The following is a 22,137-nucleotide window of genomic DNA, read 5'->3' as shown; positions in this document are numbered from 1 at the left end:
AGATATTATGCTGTCTGTGGAAACCAGTCGCACTAGAGCTTCTGTTTTTGAACTATTTGTATAGAAAGGCACAAAATCAGATTATTCCATTTTATGTGCTTGAAAGCAGTCTTGAATGCCATGGCAGCAATATATTTCATGGCATCTGTGCAACATTGTCTACCCTTACATCAAGAGCTTCTAGAAGTGCTTTTGTTCACATGACCCTTTTGGTATGTGAACAGAAGCTCTCCTCTCTGCCCATCCCCTATACTGCTTAAAGGCAGATCATCAGACAAAGTTTTATCCCAATGGTAGTCATCATGGAATATATATATATATATATATATATATATATATATATATATATATATATATATATATATATATATATATAGAGGGAGGGACCAGTAATAAGTTGCAGTAATAATAAGTTGGTAGTATAATAGGGAAAAGTGACTTGACTAGGAACAAGGAGAATGTAAGATTGGATATCAGGTTGAAAAGGATAAAAGATAGTGTAATAGAAAAGGTAGTCAGTATGTTGCTCAGGTATGATAGTGATGAGATGAAGAAAAGAGCATGAATATCAATGATATGTTAGCCAAAATGTGTGAAGAGAAAGGAGTGCATTATGTGTGGATTGAGCTTGAAGGAAGAATTAAGCTGCATAAGTGATAGACTGCATTTGAATGATTTTGGTGTGAGTCATTTGGAGAGGCTGCTGCTGGAAGGGAAAGTAATGAGTACAGAGAATGAATCTGAGCAAGTAAGAAGCAATGTAAAAGAGTAAGGAAGAAGAGATTGAAGTGGTGCTTATGAATGAAGAAGTGAGTAGCATAGTGCAGAGAATGAGAGAACAAGTGTGCAAGACATAGGGAAATAAGGAGACTGAGTGGATAGGGGAAACACAGTGTGAGAAAGGTTGTGCTCCAAGAGGATGTGAATGCATGTGTAAACAAAAAGGGAAGGGAATGGAACAAAGGAAAAGCAGATTTGAAGAAGATTCTGGGATGAGTAAGAAGACGAGATAGCTCAAGGAAAGTACGGAGAAGTCACATTTAATAAGCGGTTTCAGTGAAACTTGTTATAGATCCAGGAATGAGCTGTTATGTTTGTATACAAATGCTAGAAGTATCAGAAACAAGGGATATGAAATAGTTGCATGAATTCTTTCACTCCAAAATTCTTGGAATAAATGCGTCATGGTTGGAAGGGTATGATGCATTTCATGAAGGTAAAAAGGGAGTGCTATTGATGATGAAAAAAAGTTATGTCCAAACAAGGTAGAGATGCAAGGGGAAATAGTGGTTTTGAGGCAGTATGGTGTGAGATGGAGGTGATTAGAATGAAATACTTCATTGGATGTTGCTATAGACCTAGTAATGCAGAGGGTAGTGACCAGGAAGTGTATAAGCAAATTAGCCAACCAAATGGGAAAAGGATGATCATTATTGGTGATTTTAATTACAGCAAGTTTGATATGTAAACAGAAATCACACGAGGATTTGATTTTCTCATCTTCTTTCTCGTCCGTCAGATGATGGGTTGTCTGCTATGTGCAAATCTTTGCCATCTGGTTCTATCTCTGGCCATTTCTGTTGTTTCTCTGAAGCTCAATATTTGTGACCTTTCCTTCAAAGACTATAGCCAAATTCTTTTTGGCTATAGTCTCTTGATTGTTTTCCTCCAATGATTCCATTCAAGACCATATTTGGTAATCTTTGAGGACATTCCCTGGAGATATTCAAACAACTTTAATTGCTGTTTAAGAATTATAGCTATGATAACTTCACTAGGGTTTAATTCGTGTTTGACTTGCTCATTTGTTTTGTGTTCTGACCAGTGAGTCTTATTTTTTTTTTTAAACATTTCATTTGAGGCTTTTTGAAATGCTGTTATTTTTCCGTATTTTGTTTAATTTATTCATATTAGACCATCCTTTGTTAAGTCTGTATTTTACTGTTTCTGTGTTGTCGAGGTTGAGTTTTGCTTGGATTGATTTTCATTCCAAAAGTTTCGCATTCATCGTTTAATATATATATATATATATATATATACATTTTTTTTTTTTTTCCAATTGTTCTTTAGATTCTGCAAGAATAATAATATAATATGCATATTTGATGTGGTCGATATTCATGCCATTTATTTGCAGACCTGGTTCTTCAGCTATGGATTTGCATATTTTTTTAAGATAGATAATGAATAAATTTGCTAAGAGTAAGCAACCCTCCATGACTCCTTTTTCTACTTTGAAGAAGTAGAAAAAGGGATTATTACAGGATGTTATTAGAAATGAGGTGTGAAATCTCCCTCCTGTTGGTGAAAGTGACATGAAGCAATTACCTGGGTGGTTGCCAACCTTGTGAAGATTTCCATGAGGAAAGGATATGTGGAACTACAAGGCTGGTGATTATGAAAAGCTCGGGAAGCAGCTTGGAGCTGTAGCATGGAATGAGGAGTTGGATGGAAAGGAGATCAATGCTGCTTGTGTGATATTAAAGAACTATCTAGTAGAAGCAATGTCTAAATGGATTCCAAATGTCAGAAGGTTAAATAAGGTAGGTGTGAAATGTAAGGTAGGTATGAAATGGATGAATGAAGAGATTAAGCATGCAATACAGAGGCATTGTGGAAGCAACATAAGAGGAGTGGTAATAATTAGTTCCATGAGGAATACAAAGAACAGGCATGGACTCTGTTGGAAAGGGTAGCAAAAGTTCAGTATGAGCGGCAGTTAGCTAACGAAGCCAAAAAAAAAAATATCCTAGGAGGTCTTTCAGTATGTAGCCAGCAAAAATAAGTGACTATGGTAGGGATGGCATTGATTGGAGAACATGAGGACAGCTGCTGCAGAGGATATAATTGAGATATTTAATCAGCAATTCATAAAGGTCTTTCATCCTTGTGAATGTGGCATCATGGAGAGTTTCAGAGCAGTGGATGATGAGGATGAGAGACTGACTGTGAGTGAGGAAGAGGTATATGGGGAATTAAACTTGATATTAATAAGGGTTTAAAAAGGAAAATGAGATTAATAAGGGTATGGGACTTGATAATATATCACTGTATATTTTTAGGAATGTGCTAGGGAATTGACATCTGTTTTGACATATTTATTTAACGAGTCTTCCATTGGGTCAAATTCCAAAGGAATGGAAGGTAAGATTGTACACTTCACAAAGGAATTGACAGAATTCAAGCATCAATTTAACAGGTGTGATTAAAGTGGTGGAAAGGCTGGTGAGAATCATAATCCAGAATTGAGTTGGCAACAATGATATTATCTTGATAAACAGCATGGATCTGCTAAATGGAAGTCATGTTTTAATAATCTACTTATTTATTACAATAATGGATACACAATAATATACTTAGACTTTGCAAAGGCTTTTGATACTGCATGATAAGTTGATTGTCCAACTAGAGCAGAGGGGGTTGGATATTAGACTAGTGAATCGGATTGGAGATTGGCTGTCTAATAGGTATCAACAAATTGTGTATGGGAAAGCAATATTCCTAGTAGTATGCCTCGGGGGTTTGTTTTAGGGCCATTGCTATTTAACCTGTATGTTAATGATATTGGAGAAGATTTGAATGGGGATATACAGCTGTTTGCAGATAATGCAAAGTTGGGACAACTATGAGGCATAGAGCTTGTGGCCTTACAAGAAGACTTGAATAGATCGAGTGCATGAGCAAGGAAGTGGGGATACTAGATCAATGTTGCAAAATGTAAGGTTTTAAAATTTGGAAAACAAAGATGGGATGTAGAATTTATTCTTGTTGGGGATATCATTGTATCTTTGGCATACTGTTTGAAATATAATATAGCTTGTTTCTGTGTATATGTATACTCGAGATGATGACCTTAATATGAAGGTCAAAATGTCAGGAAATTAAAGTAATTATTTCTAACACAGTTGTAGTCTCCATAATTTGTCTAAAATGAATGCTGATCACCGTGTAACACTGATGATAGTACACTCTATTCATCCTACTCATCTGATAAACCATGCAGTGCTCAGACATCCTAAGCTTCAAGATAATCTGCAACCATTGTCTTAAATACTGATATCTATACCATCTTTCAATGGGGCAAGAACAACTTGGTCATCTTCAGTGCCTCCAACAAGGTCTTGCCTTTTCTCTTGCAAAAGGGAACTCAGCTCACTTACCCTGAGTAATACAAAATCATCACACAGAATCAAATTTCTCTGCTTACTGTGTCCAATGGTAGATGAAGAGGTCAACTGTGGATCTTGATCAGCAGAATCGACACTGGTAGTTGCTAATTGGTGGGGCCTTTAGGTAATGGAGAAGTTGAATGTTGATGACATTCTCCATTATATTGGAGAGAGTTGAGGTGATGGCAATTGGTTGATAGTTTGACAGTAGACTTTTATTTCCCTTTTTTTAGGAGGCTAAGTTTTTCAGCTAAGGATAAAAATTGTAAAGATGACAATTAGGATAGGAGAATATGTTAGGACAGGAGAATAACATTTGTGTACAGGAGAGATGCCATTATGACCAAAGGACTTTTGGTGTCCAAGTTGTTTAGTATTCTTTTGATGTCATTTTGCTGATAAACCATAGGAAATATATGGTGCTCAGTTTCTGATATTATAGGAAGCTGTCTTCACCAGCTGTTCAAGAGTTGGGGGAAAGATTGGTGCTATCTGGAGAGGTGCCACCAGAAGTTGCCAATGATCTTAGCCAACATATAGAAGATGTGGCTTTCATTTGGACAGGAAATATGATTTCTGCTGTTGACCTTTAGGAAGTCAGATTTGATTTTCTGATGATGGTTTGCATTTATTACATGCTTCAGCATAGGCTAAGTATGAAGTTGGAATTCTTGTTGAAAGATACCTATGTTAAGATATTTTTTTCCTTCAGCTGATTTGGTACATCTTATGTTAAACCATGGCATAGAAAGTGGACAGACATTTTGAACAGAATGGTTAGCCTGCATGTGCTGGTGAGGATAATTTCTGTGACTCACAGAAATTATGTTTAGCATTTATTACATGCTTCAGCATAGGCTAAGTATGAAGTTGGAATTCTTGTTGAAAGATACCTATGTGAAGATATTTTTTCCTTCAGCTGCTTTGGTACATCTTATGTTAAACTGCAGCATGGAAAGTGGGCAAGAATTTTGAGTAGAATGGTTAGCCTGCATGTGCTGCTGAGGATAATTTCTATGACTCACTCAGAGTCACTGTTTAGATCAGAGGAACAAAAGCAATAGTAAGACCTGAAAAGGAAGAGTACAAGTTCTGAAGGGTACTTTCATAGACAAAAGATTCGTGATTGTGAATGGTTGGAGGGAGGTGGTTTTGTGTGAGAGTAGAGGTGTATATCGTGTATCCAGAAGGAAAACTGTTTAAAAAGAAGTCAAGGTTATTAGGAGTAATTACTTTGATAGGGTAGGGTGATGTCTGGAGTAATTAAGTAACCAAGGTAAACCATAGGAAATTGGAGACTGTCTCCAATTTCCTATGGTTTACCTTGATGAACAGGAGATGTTCCATACAGCAGTGGAACTGGATAGTATGTCAGTGATGGCGAACCTATGACACGTGTCATAGATTTGCCACTGAAAACCTCAAGTGTGTCAGCACTGACACACTTGAGGTTTTCAGGTGACACACCTTGGATGTTGAAAAATATTGGTATTCTGATGAAAAAACTGCGATAAATCATGTAAGATCACTCTCAGTTAAGGCAAAGGTAGGTTTCAGTTCATTGAAAGAATTATATTTTATAGTTAGCCTATTTCTATTTTATTTTGTAGTTAGAGCTAAAGCTCTTCTAATAATTTTCTCTTCTACATACTCTTGTGAAACTCTATTTTCTGCCTTAAATAATATCAAATCAAAAGGGAGAAATAGATTGAGCAATGATATGAGCGCTGCCTGTGTAGCATTAAAATGTACACACTATAGCCCTTCTATAAAGTAACTTTCTTCCAGTACTCAGCAACAGAAAAGTCATTAAATGTAATGTAAATTTGTAATTTCACTTTATTAAATTAATTGTATAATATAAATTCATAGATTTTATATCAATGTCCTATTCAATAAATAGCCTAATATGATATGTATAAGTCATCATCAATGATTATATAGTTAAATTTATAATGCATGTATGCCAGTGCCACATCAACAATGTCAATATTTTAAAAAAAAGATGTTTAACATACGTGGGTAAAAAGGTTCGCCATCACTGGCCTATGTACTATGTGAATGTGCAAGAGTATTGGCATTGCCTCTGATGAAGTTGTTCAATCTGAGTCTTAGCTCTGGCAAACTTCCAAGGAAGCTGAAAGAGAGGACAATAGTTCAATTACATAAAGGTGAGGACTCCAAGACAGAAGTAGCAAAGTACAGACCAGTTAATATATCAGGAGTGGTTGCTAAAGCATCGAAAAAGTTGGTTAAATCCAACTGTGGGTGGATAGGGATATGATACTCAGAGTATCATATCCCTATCCACACTATAGCTCTTCCACCCACTGTTACATGTTTTAGTAATTTATTCACATTTTATCATAAAGTGACAACAGAATTGGATAAAGAAAATGGCTACAATGATACTGCTGGACTTTGTAAAGGAATTTAATAGAAAACCACTTGGATAACTATTACAAAAGCTGGAGCAAATGGGAATGTATCTGAGGCTAGTAGCATGGATTGGGGGGGGAGTTGGATGACACACACACACACACACACACACACACACACACACACACACACACACACACACACACACACACACACACACTAGAATGTAGTATATGATGGAATGTAATCTAGAATGAGTGTGACTAGTGGAGTACATCAGGGTTCTGTACTTGTACCTCTACTCTTAAATTTGTATATATTAGTGATATAAGGAAACATTTAAAGGGAGATATTCAGTTTGCTGATGATACAAAATTGGGGAGGACAATAGTTGATAAAGATGTTGCAGATATACTGCATGATGATTTAAATAAATTGGCATTATGGATAGTAAAGGATAATGATTGTCAATTTAATGTTGCAAAATGTAAGGTTATGCGCTTTGGGCTGACAAGGTTATATACTGTGTATCACATAGATGGTACGGGATTGCAGGAAATTGAAGCTAGGAACTTCGGGATAATGGCAGACAGAGTTGAAGTTCAGAGGACATGTTGTAAAAGGTGGTAAAATAGCTCAAATGAGGAAAAAAAAAAAACATGCTGAGACATTATTATCCCCCCCCCCCTTTTATAAGGCTATGATTTGGTTACTGTGTACAGATTGGGTCACTTGGGTTTCTTGAGGATTAGGAGGTGGTGGAGAGAATTCAGAGACGAGTGACCAAGCTGGTGACAGGTCTGTGGAATGCTCCCTATGAGGATAGGTTGAAGGTTTGCGAGTTACAAAGTTTGGATGATAGGCAGAAAAGAGGGGAAGTGATAGAAACTCGTAAGATATTAAAAGGGATTTTATAAAAATTAATGCAAAGGAAATTTTTTTAGTATATGATAAATAGTTGGAGAACTAGGGGTCATCCATGGAAGTTGTGTCAGAGTGCAGTTAATAGGGATGTGAAGGTGATTTTTTGTGTGGAGAGTTGTAAATGAGTGGAATGTATTGCCAGAATTAGTTGTGAGTGTCCTGAAAGTGAATGAGTTTAAGGAGAAGTATGATAGGTTTTGTGTGTATAAAAGTTAATGTGCGACTCCATAGAGATACCATATAATAATAATTACTTTGCTAAATGAAACAAGCAGTGACAACATGATGTTAGAAATTGTTCAATGGGAATTCAATCAGGAATACATATTCATACTTGAAGTAGAAAAAGCCATCAAAAACCCGAAATGCAAAAAGGCACTGGAATAGATGAGATTCAGTCAGAAATGGAGATTTTATTATTAGAAGATTGGTTAATGAGAGTCCATAAGTTCTGCTTTCCAGAAGGGGAAATGAGCAAGATTATTCATGCATTAGATATGAGGAGGAAACGAGCAAGAGATTAATAGTTTAGTTGGACATATGGAGAATGCAAGTATGGATATCAGGAGGTTATTGAGGAGACTGAAAGATAACAGTATAGTGGGAAAGGTTGTCAGTATGTTGCCAAGGTATGATGATGATGAGTTCAGATGGAGAGTAAGAATCATGAATATTATGCTGGCAGAGCTATGTTAAGAGAAGAGAGTGCAGTTTGTAGATGTGTGGCATGTATTTGAGGGAAGAATGGAATTGTGCAAAAATGCTGGGTTGCACTTGAATAATATTAAAGTGAGTGAACTGGAGAAACTGTTACTAGAAAGAAGTGGTGTGCATGATACAAGCAAGAGATCAGAACTGAGAGGTGAAGTGAAAAATTAGAGGGGAATGGAAGAGACTGAAGTGCTTGGCAATGGAAATAATAGTAGTGCAAGAGAGCAGGGAAATGGTGTGTGGGGGGGGGGGGGGGGGCGGAGCTTGAGTAGACAGAGATCATGGCATAGGGAGATTGGATGTCAGAAGTGGTACTGAATGCGTACAGGGATGATCAGCATAGGAATGTGGGGGGGGGGGGGGAGTGGAGACTGAGGAGACATATGAAGTAAGTGGTAATAAACAGAACTAGGCAAGGGCGGTATGGTAGGGAAATCACAACCAACAAGTGACATGGGTAGGACTTGTTATTGACTTAAAGGGAACTGCATGACCTGCACATGCCAGGAATATCAGAAATAAAGGAGATGAAACTGTTTCACTAATTAATTTTTGTCCAAAAGTTGGTAGAATGAATATAGTATCCTGATTGAAATGGAAGGGTACAGTGTTCTTCAAGAGGATAGAAAAGATGGGGGATGGGGGGAAATGCTGTTGATAGCAGGTGACTTATGTTTGCACAAAGTGGAGATGCAAGGGAAATAGTGGCAGTGGTTTTGAGTTGGTATTATGTGAGATTGAGGTTTACAGGAAGAGATATTTAGTCAAATGCTGCTATAGACTTGGGAATGTGGAGAGTGGTGTTGAAGAAATGTATAAGCATTTAGGATTAGTAAACAAAGGAAGAGTTAAAAAAAATATGGGCAGTTTTAACATAGATTGGAATGAAAATAATAGGTAACATAACAATAGGTAACATAGATTGGAATGGAGAGACAGTATGAGGTGGTGATGATCTGAGAAGCTTAGAAGACAGCTTATAATTATAGCAAGGAATGAGGATTTAATTGGGGGACATAAATGTTCCTTAGGAACTGACGAAGGAATACTTAATAGCAGCAATGTGTGAATGCATTCCAAAGGTCAGACGTTTCTTACGGTGCATGTTCACTAATGACATTTTAAAATAAGTATTTCTTTAATATGTTAATTTTGAATTGCTTTTATTATCTAAAAGCAGTAATCTTTATAATTTTACATGACAAATTTTTTTTTTTTATTTTTAGCTTCATGTCAGCCAAGGTGCAGGTAGATTTATTTCCACCCAACCATATTCACCTTATGTGTATGCACTAATTCAGCAAAGAGAAGTAAGTAAACTGAAATTCAATAGCATGAATTTTTAAATGTGCTAAATTAACATTAGATTCTGATAGTAAAGTAAACTTGCCTAGAAATTGTATTACTGTTTTAATCCTTTACCCACATGCAGTATCTTCAACTCAGCTACTTATATGTATATAGCTACTCAGAAGTCAATGGCTTCTAATCATATTGCCTTGGTATCCCATAATGCATAGCATACATCTTTAGCCTTGAAGCTAAAATTAGTGAGTTGGTTCATTTCAGTCTGCTAAATTTAAAGATGAGTTTGGAATTGCTTTATCCCATCATATTCTAATTTTCCCCCTTTGTTTTTGATACTCCTGGCATTTGTGTATAGGCTTAACAAGTTACCTCCTGACTTTGTTGTATACTTACATCTGCAGTCTGCTTGGCCTAGTTGGGCAACTTTCTTTTTCTGTGGATGGAAATCCACAGAAGTCTGAACCAAAGCATACTTTTACATTCCTTCATCAGATTCATAACCATGCACAATGACATTCATGTCATTGTCACATTTCCATACTATAGCTGAACTTACATATTCTCATGACCTATCTGTGAATGACTTGATCATATTTTTTCATAAAGGTAGCTGCAGCAAGCCATTGACTATCCTGCCTACAGGTTTAAGTTTTCAGAATAGAAAACTCTGCAGGTGCACTTTTTCCACAAACAGTCTTTGCCCTGACTAGGTTAAACAGTAATCCCAGTTGCGACAAAGTTCTTGGGACTATTTCTTCCAAGGGGTGCAGACTAATGTTCTTTGCCCCATGTATGTCAAGTTCTTATACATTGTTCTCTAGCCCAACATTCATTGACAGTTCAGCTAATAACTTTTCAAACTTGCTTCTCTCAAATAAGATGAGAGAGGAGTCTCTCATCTACTTTCATTCTTTGGGACAGACTTTCTCATGAAGTATTTCCCAAGAACTATAACTTCAAGCTGTTCACATCTGTAGATTTCTTCTTACTTCCTGCCCACAAATAGCACACAAAGTTGCTGCAGTAGGGGTTCACCTCTTGTATGCAAATTAATATTTACAAGGATATTCATTAAAAATTAATGAAGGATATTCATTAGAATTTCTGCACATGGGAATAAAGAAGATAACAAAATTTAATTGTTAGTGAAAATTTTCATTTACCATTTGTCATCAAGCAACATTTTTTTTTTTTCAACTCCAATTTTCGCAAATCCAGTAAGTTCTTGGTAATCAGTAAAAGTTTGATTCTCATCCACCAACTCATAGTGATGGAAGAATTTTGCAGGATTCTACTTTAAGTCCTTCAGGTATATTCTGGGAAATTGGAGTTGAAAAAACTGAAAATTGAAATTTTTCGATTTTTCAGAAGCTATTGCAAATATTGAAATTGCATTTTGACTTTGCAGGCACTTTCTTTTTTCCCCCCTAGGTGCTAATGACAATATTTTTCTTTAGGCAATTATACCTCATAAAGTTCACCGAGCTTCATTGGATGGATTAGCAGTTGATGAAGGTCACACTGTTGGAGATGGACCAAGGCAAATAATGAAAGAAAGTCCAATAAGTGCTCAGCAATCAATGGAGTTTTATTCTCGTCCACCAACTCGTAGTGGTGGAAGAAATTTGCAAGATTCTACCTTCAGTCTTTCAGGTATATTCTGGGAAATTTTTCTATTTTCTGATTCAGTATTTTATATACAGCACTTTATCCAGAGAAGTTAGGAAAATTTTAATCCCCATGACCTTTTTTCCTTTTATTAATAATTTCATCACATAAATAATTTCTGTTCCTAGGCCATGTGTTCATAAAATGTATAGGCTAATTTGCCTATATGTTTCCTTTTTCACTGCTGTTCACATTACCAAACCTATAGAAACACCCAACCAAATATTTCATCCTGTCCACCTCTTTGTCCTTTACATCTCCACATTGAATGGCCATAACTCCTCAAAGCATTCCTCCTCTCCTTTTCTGTCCTGTCTTACAAAAACACAACCCTCAAGCCCTATTCCTGTCATCATTTTCCAATCACATCTCACTTATCCTGACAGTTTTTGGGTGACCAGTGAAGCAGTTTTGTTCCTCTAATTTTGGATACTTCTGACATTGTAAACAAATATAATATATCTATAAGTCCCACTGACAACATTTCTCGGATGTGACTCCTCCATACTCCCTTTCCCATAGCCATTCTTCTGTCACTACTAATCCTCTTGCATTCCAGGTCACATCAATCCAGTCTTGTTTACTTGCATATTCACTTTTGCATTCTGCATCATACTTCTCATGCAGTGTGTCCCTGTCCATCTGTTTGTGTTTTTGCTCTCTCATTCCCTTGACTCATGTCACTCACCTCTCTATTCATAAGCAGTCCTACCCTACCCTGCTTCCTGCTCTTCCATGTGATCTCTTACTTCCACAGATCTATTCACTGCAGTTATTATGCACCTTTCCAGTCTCTTCAGCCAGCTCTCACAAAATCAGATGCAATCTATTTCTCTTATACAGTTCCATCCATCCCCTCAAATTCACCCATACATTCAGCAAATGCACTCCTTTCTTCTCACACAACTCTACTAATACCATTTGTGAACTTTATTTGCCATCTCAACTCATGAAACTGGCTACTGACTACACTCTAATTATCTTTCCCACCACACTATCTTTTTCTCTCCCCAACAACCTCATGGTATTCTTTCTTGCATCCTTCTTGTTCCCAACCAAATCATGTATTCCTACTATGACTACCAACTCTTTTGCTTGCTTACCACTCATATCCAATGCTTTTGCTTATTCTACCTCTCCAAGAAAACAAACCTCATACTCATTCTCTACACCTCAGATAATTGAATCTTCATTCAGAGCCACTCTCAAATCATTCACAATTCACAACCTCTTTCACATGACCACCATTCTTTCTTACTCCTTCATGTATATCAAAAATTCTCATTTCACTCCAGATGCACTTCGTATTTTTTTTCTCATCTTCAACTCTGCTTTCATGTCTTGAATCATTTTCTCACTGCTATTCTATCTCACTATACACCCATGATCTTCCATTCTGCCTTTTGCTGCTCTCATTCAAAAGTGCTTCATAAATATGAGTTGCCTCTCTAATATCCAGCATCTTCAGAACCCAGAGCACAAATATTAGCAGCTAAATAATTTAAAAAAATACAAAACTAAGATGTTTGTTATGAATCAACTGCAAAAATCTAAGATGAATAACTGCCAGTACCTAATTTTTTTATATATATGCCTTTAACACATCTTGAAGAGCTAGCATCTCGCAATCCAGTTCAAAAAAGAAAATTACTCCTAATAAACTTAAGTACTTTAATCACATGCCAATCAGATTGATCCTTGGCATTCTCTGTTTACAACCCCCCCACCTCTCGCACATGAACATAAATAGACAGATACATCCACCAATAGTCACACCATCCTGCTCACCAATATGGCATCATAAAAAGCTTTAGTTCACAGAAAAAATTGATTTCCTCTGATAATGCTCTCACCACTGAATTTATAATACACACAGTACATTCAGAGCCAACAGATGCAGTTCCCACTCACTAAAAATATTGACATCTCGATTTTTGGAGATTCAATTCTATATCATGAAAGGACACTTGAAAGTACTGCTGAAAGCATTTTTTTAAATTTTAATAAATATTATATTCATTTGTTGTAGTTTTTTATAAGAGTGATTAGATTGAGTTTTAGATTTTATGAAAATTATATTTTGTATTCAAGTATATAGTTAGGTTATGTTGTGTAATTTATGTGCGTGTGTGTGTGTGTGTGTATGTATATATATATATTGTGATTATTCATTTTTACTCTGTAGAAAATATTATAAATTATTTTAAATGACTGATACCGAGAGATAGAGATGACATGGTTTATTTAAAAAGATACTACTAGTTTCGTTGAATGGATCAACTTCTTCAGGTATCACAATCAAAGAAATATACAAAAAATAACAGAGACTTAAAAATTGCATTAACAGCTAGTCCAAAAAAACAGTAATGCGAGCTTGAGTTCCAAATAAAAGTTGACTATGTGCTGTCACGAGTGCACCAGTATTGAACAGAGGCAATGTGCATTAGAAAGATTGAAACTTAGGGAGTTATTGATATGGGAAGAATCTAAGGCAATTTATCTGGATTCGACAATCTTTCAAGTTCATCATAGCACACATGGATATTAAGAAGTTTGTGTCCAGTCCACGATGTGTTAGCGGCCTTCATCTGAGTTAACAGAAAAAAGAATGTGGCTAGAGAGAGAGAGAGTGCTGGCTCTAGTTTGGTGTTCTTCCAAACGTAGAAGGATGGATTTAGCAGTTTGGCTGTAGTATGGCTTTCCACAATCACATAAGATCTTGTAGATGCCTGGAAACTGAGTTAGAAGATTGAGCGGGAGATGGTAAATCCCGTTTTATTCCATAGCCGGGCACGAAACTCGGGTCAAAATCCATAGAGTTTCAATGCCGAAAAAACTATCGGCGGAACCAAGTGTAAATGATCACTTGGGTAGTGCAACTCCATGCAAAGGTGGAGCAAGCTCCGTCACTAACTTTAATATTCTCTCATAATGTAAAGCCGGTAAAATAGTCTTTCGGCTGATTATCTTTGAGTTAGATGTTTCTCTTTAGGTTTACTAAGTATGGAGCAAAGTTTTGGGAGCATAGTGAAGCAAGTTCTGAAGTTAAATTTCTTGAGAATTTTAGCTATTTTTGGTGAAAGAGAGCTGATGTAAGGCAAAGAAATAAAGGCTCTAGGGGAAGAGGGATCTTCAGAAGCAGTTGAGTGATGGAGAGAAAGAAAATTTTCAATCTTATTAGGAGAGAAACCATTATTGATAAAAGTCTTTTTAAGAAAAAGGAGTTCATTTTCAATTTCTGTTTCTTCTGTTAGTAAAGATTTGGCCCAGTGTGCTAAGGTAGAAATAATACCAAATTTTTGCGGAGGGTAGTGACGGGAAGAAGCATGAAGGTATCTGTCAGTATGAGTAGGTTTTCTAAAAATTGAGATATTTTAATACTTTCAGAACATCTGGTAAGCTTCAGATCTAGAAAGGGGAGGCAGTCATCGGATTCCAGTTCAAAGGTAAAAGAGATTTTTTCATGAAACTTGTTTAGGTGGTCCAAAAATAAATTGAGGTTGTTGACATCATCTTCCCAGATGAGGAATATATCATCTATATAACAATACCAAAATTTTGGTTTAAGGGGGAAGGAGTTAATAGCTTTTTCTTCAAAATCGTTAAGAAATATATCTGCAAGAATCAGAGAGAGAGTGGGCTGCCCATGGCTAGACCTGAGTTTTGTAAGTAGATCTTATTGTCATATTTGAAGTATCCTGACTTTATGCAATGGGAGAGTAAAGCAAAGAGTTTTTTTGGATAATTTGTTCTTAAGAAGATTGAGGACTTCTTGAGCAGGAACATTTGTGAAGAGAGAGAGAGACAATATCAAAACTAGCCATTAAATCTGTTTTTTTAAGTTTGATGTCCTTGATTTTTGATACAAAGTCAGCAGAGTTTTTAATATGAGAAGAGGAAATTCCAGAAAGATTTCTTAAAAAAGTTGTGTGGTACTTAGAAAGGTTGTAGGCAGATGAGTGTATCCCTTCAACTATTGGTCTGAGCAGGACGTTTGCCTTGTGTATCTTGGGGAGACCATATAATCAAGGGATTAAAGGATGAAGTGATCTAAGTGAAAGACGGATGTTTCTTGGTAAACTTCAAGGTGGTTTTTAATAAATTATTAGTCCTATTGTGTAATTCAATTGTAGGACCACTGTTAAGTTCAGAGTAAGTATCACTGTTTAAAAGTTCCAAAATTTTATTATGGTAATCAGACTTGTCTAAGATGACAGTCGCATTCCCTTTGTCAGCAGGTAGAATCACGATGTCATTATTATTTTTTAAATACTTAATAGCTGCTCTTTCAGAGTAAGAGCTGTTGTCTGGAGGTGGTCTAGCATGATTTATGGTGAAAATGGCTTCTATATGAAGGAGGTTAGCTTCTTTGATTGGTAATAAAGATGCTGCCTTTTCTATCTTCGTTAAGAGTTGTTCTTTAGGTATGGAGATAGCAGTGACGAAATTAAGACCTTTAGCAAGTATATTTTCTTCTGATGAAGACAGTTGGTGGGAAGAATTATTGATAACTTTTTTTCAAAAAGGTAGAATCAAAATGAGAAGTTTGGCAGCCTTGTATATATTTAAGAGAATCAAATTTTCTGATTAGGTTAATTTTATTAGAATTCTGAATTTTAGAAGCTTTGAAAGAGTGCTAATTTCTTTCAAATGGTTCCAAGATGAACTGTCTAGAGAATGAGATAAACGGATTTCAAAATAGGACTTCTTTGAGAAATAAGTGACAAGACAACGCTTGGTTTTTAAAAAATGCGTTCCGATAAAAGTTCCAGTTTGGCTCTGCGGTAAATTCTTTCAGCTTTAGCGGTTTTTATGGATTCTTTAAAGCTAAGGAAGCGTGGAATAATGGAATTGCACTTACATCTTTTTAGACACACAAGTCTGTTAATGTATAATCCAATGGTCCTGAGATTCTTCTGATATTCTTTGATAAGTGAATTTAATTCCTCGTTATCAGGAAAATTAATATTGTGATTATTTATTTTTGATGGGCAGAAGAACTTTTTCTATAATGCTGATAGACTGCACTTAAATGGATTTTCTCAGTTAGGTGTCTAGAGAAAGCTTTGTTCACTGAGAGTGTGGAAGCGTAAATCCAGAAAAACTAAAACTGTTTAGAGTGGATGCAAGTGCCTGTGTGTGTGCACATGCATGTGCAGGTGAGTGTCATAATAATAAAATGACTAATCTAGTCTCACAAACTACAAAATCAAATGGGGTAATCATTACAAGATGTAAAAGTAGGTGGAGGCTTAATAGGATGCTGCAGTTTGTGTACTAATTCTAGAAGTATCAGGAATAAGAGAGGTTTTTGTTATTAGTTGGTTAGTTAACCTCACCAAAATTTAAACATTAGTGGGACTGGGCTGACAGCAGATGATGGTGTGAAAGATATAGTATTTTCATAAAGGATAAAGTAAATAATATGGGCAGAGAGATACTGCTGATGAGGTGATACAAAATTGCAATTCAAAAGAGAAGGTGATCAGGAAAAAAAGGTGTGTGGGCGGCAGCTTATTTGAAGCAGTCTGGTGTGAGACAGTGGCCAACAATGCAAAATGCAGTTGATTGCTGTTATAGGCCAGGGAATTGAAGGGACAATGTGGAAGATGTGCATCAGCAAATTAGCACAAATAAGTGCAGGTTTAGTAATTATTAATAGGGACTTGCTTCAGCAACATAGATTGGGAGGAAGAAAGATGACATGGCAAGAAGGAAAAGAAATTCATTAAGAGATGATTACTTGAAACAGCATGTAATAGAGGGGGGGGATTCAAGATATGAATGTTGCAGTTGGTCATCAGAAGATCTATCCATAACCATATTGCCTCTGAATGGAGAGCGAGTGATCATGTAAATTTTGACTTGGAAAGTTGCAGAACCTTCCAAGGCAAGATTTTCATGATTTATGAAGGGTACATGTTCAGTTACAAAGGAGTATATGTGCAACTACAGGGCAGGTGATTATGACAAGTTTAGAAGGCAGCTTGAAGCTGTGCCATGGCATAAGAATCAACAAGGGAAAGATGTTAGCAGAGAGTGGAAGATAGTTGAGGGATATCTGAAAGTAGCAATATCAGACTCTATATCCAAGGTCAAGAGATAAACAGCTGATGCTAGTATCATTAAGCAGGAGCTACAAAGAAAAAATGTTCTGGAGGGTATATAAAGAGAAAGATAATCAGCAAGCTCATGAGTAGTACAAAGTTCAGACAAGAAGGGTGATCACTATGGCAAAGGAGGGCAAAATCAGATTATAAGAAGAAATTAACTGAGAAGGCCAAAAGAAAATCCCAAAGAATTCTTTTGCTTTGAATAAAACAAGGAATGACTGTGGAAGCATAACTTTAAGGAGTGCCGATAGTAGTAAGGTGAAATAAGCAGACAAAATAGTTACTGAATGACTACTTTGTAAGGATCTATCATCCAAGTGAGGATATTGCTGTGAGAGCAACTGATATGAGAATAGAGGTTGATGAATTGGAAGTAGTACTTCAGAATATTGCAGAATCTCAATGAAGATACAGCTGTGGGATAAGATAGAATATAAGTTCATATATCATTAGAATGTGCAAAGGAATGTATTTCCTCCTGAATAAGCTGTTTAACTTTAGTTGAAGCGTTGGTAAAGTTCCAAGGGACCAGAAAGAGCAAAATAGTTCTATTGTATGTAGGAGGTTCAAAGAGTGCAGTAGCAAGCTAAGCCAAAGACCAATATCTCTAGTGGGATTGAATGTGATGGGTATAGTGTGTTCAGGAATGACAGAGAGAATAAAATGGGGGGAGGAGTATTGTTGATGATAGCTGATGAGCTCCAGCCAAGGAGAATAGAAGTTGAATTGCAGGATAGAGAAAAGAGCACATTTGAGGCCATTTGGTGTGAGATTGTGGCTAGCAGAACTAAATATACAATTGGGTGCTGCTATAGACCAGGTGATGGAAAAGATGGTGGTGACAGTATGCACAAGCAAATAGAAGAAATGGGTGGAAGGAGGGTGATTATTATGGGAGATTTCAACTATGGTCGCATTGATTGGAGTGAGGAGAGGACACACGGGAGGAAGGAACTGGATTTTATGCGGTTATTAAGGGATAACTATCTGCGACAGCATGTAATGGAAAATACTAGGGGTCAGAGAGTGCTTGACCTAGTAATTGCATCTGAGGATTTGGCTGTAACAAATATGACCACATTGCCACCAATCGGTGAGAGTGATCATAGGGTCTTAACTTGGGAGGTGGCTAAAGGTGTAGAATTTTCAATTAAGACAGGGTACATGTGGAATTATTGGGCTGGAAAGTATGACAAGCTTAGGAGTTTGATTGGTTCAGTGCCATGGCATGTACAGCTGCAAGGACTAGAAGTTGATAGTGCATGGGAGGTAGTTAAGAAGTGCTTGCATGAAGCAATGGCTGACTGTATACCTAGAGTCCGAATAATAAATCAAGTAGGGGTTAAATGGATGAATAACACCATTAAGCTTGAGTTGCAAAAAAAGAAACAACTATGGAGGGAATTTAAGGAGAAGGGTGACCGGCAGGCACATGAACGGTATAAAGCGCAGGCCAGAAGGGTGACGAGTGTGGTAAGAAAAGCAAAAAAGGATTACGAAAGAACATTGGCCATGCAGGCTAAAGAGAATCCTAAACAGTTTTTTAGATATGTAGCAAGTAAAAGAAAAAATGTACATGGCAGATTGATTTTAAAGAATGCTGATGGTAGGGAGGTAACTGAATCAGTTGAGATAGTTGAGTTACTCAGTGAGCACTTTGCAAAAGTATATCATCCAGGTGGTGACATTGCAGAAACGAATAAACCAGTAGATTATACGGGAATTGTGGTTAATGAAGTGGAGGTGAGTAGTCTATTGCATAACCTCAATGTCAATACATCTGTGGGATTGGATGGTATACCAGCTCGTGTTGTACGAGAAGCAGCTAAAGAATTGTCAGTACCCTTGACCATTTTGTTTAATTTGAGTCTCGGGTCTGGGTTAGTCCCGAGCGGGTGGAAAGAGGGGAAAATAGTTCCACTGCATAAAGGTGGTTCCAAGACTGCTGTTGTAAATTACCGACCGATTAGCATATCAGGAATCATTGTCAAAGTCTTAGAGAAAATAGTCAAGAGGAAAATACAAGATTGGATAGAAGAAAATGGGATACTGTATCGGGGACAGCATGGTTTTGTGAAGGGTAGGTCATGCCTCAGTAACTTGCTCATGTATTATAACACAGTGACGACTGAACTGGATAAGGGTAATGGGTTTACGGTGATTCTACTGGACCTTGCCAAGGCCTTTGACAGGATTCCACATGGAATTCTAATCAGTAAATTGCAGCATATGGGAATGGACATAGGGTTGGTGAGATGGATAGGAGGGTGGTTGACGGAGAGATATCAGAGAGTGGTTTACTCGGGAGTAGAGTCCACAAGACGGCCTGTGACTAGTGGTGTGCCACAAGGATCTGTTCTTGGACCACTGCTGTTTAATTTGTTCATAAATGATATAGGAAATGATCTGAGAGGAACAGTTCATTTGTTTGTGGATGATGCGAAGTTGGGTAGGGCAATAGTGAATGCAGATGACGTCAAAATTTTGCAGGATGATTTGGATAGATTGGAGGTCTGGGCTAAGGAGAATGGATGTCAGTTTAATGTGGCAAAATGTAAGGTTATGCATTTTGGGGTGAAAAGATTGGCGGCAGTTTACTGCATTGGTGGAACTGTGCTCCAGGAAATTGATGAGGCACGAGATTTAGGAGTGTTGGTAGATAAGGAATTGAAATTTAGGGGACACATTGCAAAAGTGACCAAAACAGCTCATCAAATCACTTGGTTGCTGAAGAATACGTTGACAAGCAGGTTATTGTTCCTCTGTATCGAGCCTTGATAAGACCCCATCTAGACTACTGTGCTCAGATTTGGTCACCTAGGTTTCTTCTTGATGGGGAGGAGGTGGAGAGGATCCATAGGCGAGTGACCAAGATGATAGCAGGTCTGTGGAATGAACCGTATGAGAACAGGTTGAAGATTTGTGGGTTGCAAAAATTGGTTGATAGGCAGAGGAGGGGAGATATGATTGAGACATTCAAATTACTGAAGTGTTTCTATAAAATTAATTCAGAAGATATTTTGGAGAACAGGGCTGGTTGTGGGAGGACTAGGGGACATCCATGGAAACTGGGCAAAAGTGTGGTTAGTAAAGGTGTTAGAGCTGGGTTCTTTACTTTTAGAGTAGTGAATGAGTGGAATGCGCTCCCTGAGTCTGTGGTGGATGCTGTGACAGTGAACGAGTTTAAGGCGAGGTATGATAGATACTGTATGAATGTCAAATAGTTGTGATGAATATGATTTGGGGCCTCCCTCGAAGAGTCTAATGACTCCCTGGAGTTGCCCGTAATAATAGTAATAATAGTAATCTCAGGAGTGGTAGTAAACATATTGAAAAAATTGGTCAAAGACAGAATTCAGGAATGGGTGGTTAAGAATATGATACTCAGTAGTAGAGACAGCATGGATTTGTGAAGGGTAGGTCATGCTTTTGTAGTCCATGCGGTTGACCGAGTGGTTACGCACTCCCCAACCGTATGCCTGGGAAAGGAGTGTCCTGTATTCTATTCCATGTCTGGACAGTTCATCGCGGGAAAATTGATCGCCGGCAATTCATCATGGAGACTATTCATCGTGGGGAACATTAATTGCATGCAAATTCATCGTGGATATATGTGAAAAAAAAGAAATATTTTCCATATAAGAAATATTTAAAAATTTTTTTTTTTTAATTTAAGACACATTTTTTTTTTAAATAAGAAATAGCTGGCCTGGTTGGCTGAGTGGATAGCATATATGCTCTCCAGTCAAAATGTTGTGGGTTTAAATCCCATCGTGGACATGGATATTTATAATCATCTGTGGAAATACAAGTGATGATAAGCAGTAGATGGCATTTGTGTAGTTGCAGTCAGTTGGTGACTGAATCTCGAAGACTGAGTTCTAGACCAGGTGCATTCCCTCGATGAGTACTTGGACTCCTGGAGGTGTCAAATAATAATAATATTTTGATTATATAAGGGTGGCTAAAACGTTTTCGGCCTTAACCATAGATAGCAACACTATCGGCACAATTTTTTTTTCCAAGTTGGTACATCTGTCATAAGCATCCATGCGAAATTGCAAGTAATTCTATAAAGTAGTTTATTTTATACAGCTGTCTGAAGCAAAAGTGTTATCTGTATCCCTTGAAATGGATAAAATTGAGTATCGTGTGGTTATAAAATTCTTTGTAAAAGAAGGTTCAACGCCAAAAGAAATTCATTCAAAGTTCATAAAAGTTTATGGGCACTCGTCTTCGTTTTTGACAATTAAGAAATGCGCTGCCGAGTTTAAATGTGGGTGTACCAGCCTCGAAGATGATCCATGTGAAGGATGTTCAAAAAGTGTTTTGAACATCCTTTTCCAAGTGCACGATATGGTATTGGATGACCAGCGAGTCAAAGTACATGAAATTGCTGAGACTATAGGCATTTCAAAAGAATGTGTAGGATATATTTTGCATGAAGAATTGCAAATGAAAAAGCTTTGCGCAAGATAGGTGCTGCACTTGCTCACAGCAGATCAAAAACGCACTCACATGAAAATCTCTGAACAGTGCTTGGAGCGTTTTAATAAGAATAAAACTGATTTTGTGTGTAGATTTATTACTATGGATGAGACTTGGATTCACCATTACACACCTTTATGTTGGAGGTTTAATGGATTTTTTACAACACTCAAAAAGAATTAAAATAGAATTTAATACTTCCTATATTTCGTCCTAGTCACTAGGACATCTATCAGGATTACAAAAACAATTAATGTAACATGCACACAAAAACTTACAATACTAAGCCCAACCACGTGGGTGACACTAAAGTCCTGTCTAGGTGGAGCGTCCTCTAAGGGCGGTAGTAGGTGGCCTGGAATGTAAGGTGGGATCTC

The 22,137-nt window shown here is 37.1% G+C and overlaps 1 protein-coding gene across 1 annotated transcript in view; it reads left to right on the top strand.

The window, feature by feature from the left end:
* The window catches only part of CRMP (Collapsin Response Mediator Protein), a 242,908-nt gene that overhangs the window by 203,403 nt on the left and 17,368 nt on the right, over positions 1-22,137 (top strand). The window contains exons 11-12 of the mRNA XM_090409720.1: positions 9,410-9,493; positions 10,949-11,144. Coding sequence (XP_090265846.1) covers positions 9,410-9,493; positions 10,949-11,144 — 280 coding nt within the window. The remainder of the gene's footprint in view (positions 1-9,409; positions 9,494-10,948; positions 11,145-22,137) is intronic.

Source organism: Typopeltis vanoorti, chromosome 20, assembly GCF_054136105.1.
Source record: "Typopeltis vanoorti isolate ZY-2024b chromosome 20, IOZ_Tvanoo_1.0, whole genome shotgun sequence".
In the NCBI taxonomy this organism is placed as follows: domain Eukaryota; kingdom Metazoa; phylum Arthropoda; class Arachnida; order Uropygi; family Thelyphonidae; genus Typopeltis; species Typopeltis vanoorti.
The sequence above is the reverse complement of the archived record's forward strand: the minus strand, read 5'-3'. Positions and strand labels throughout refer to the sequence as shown.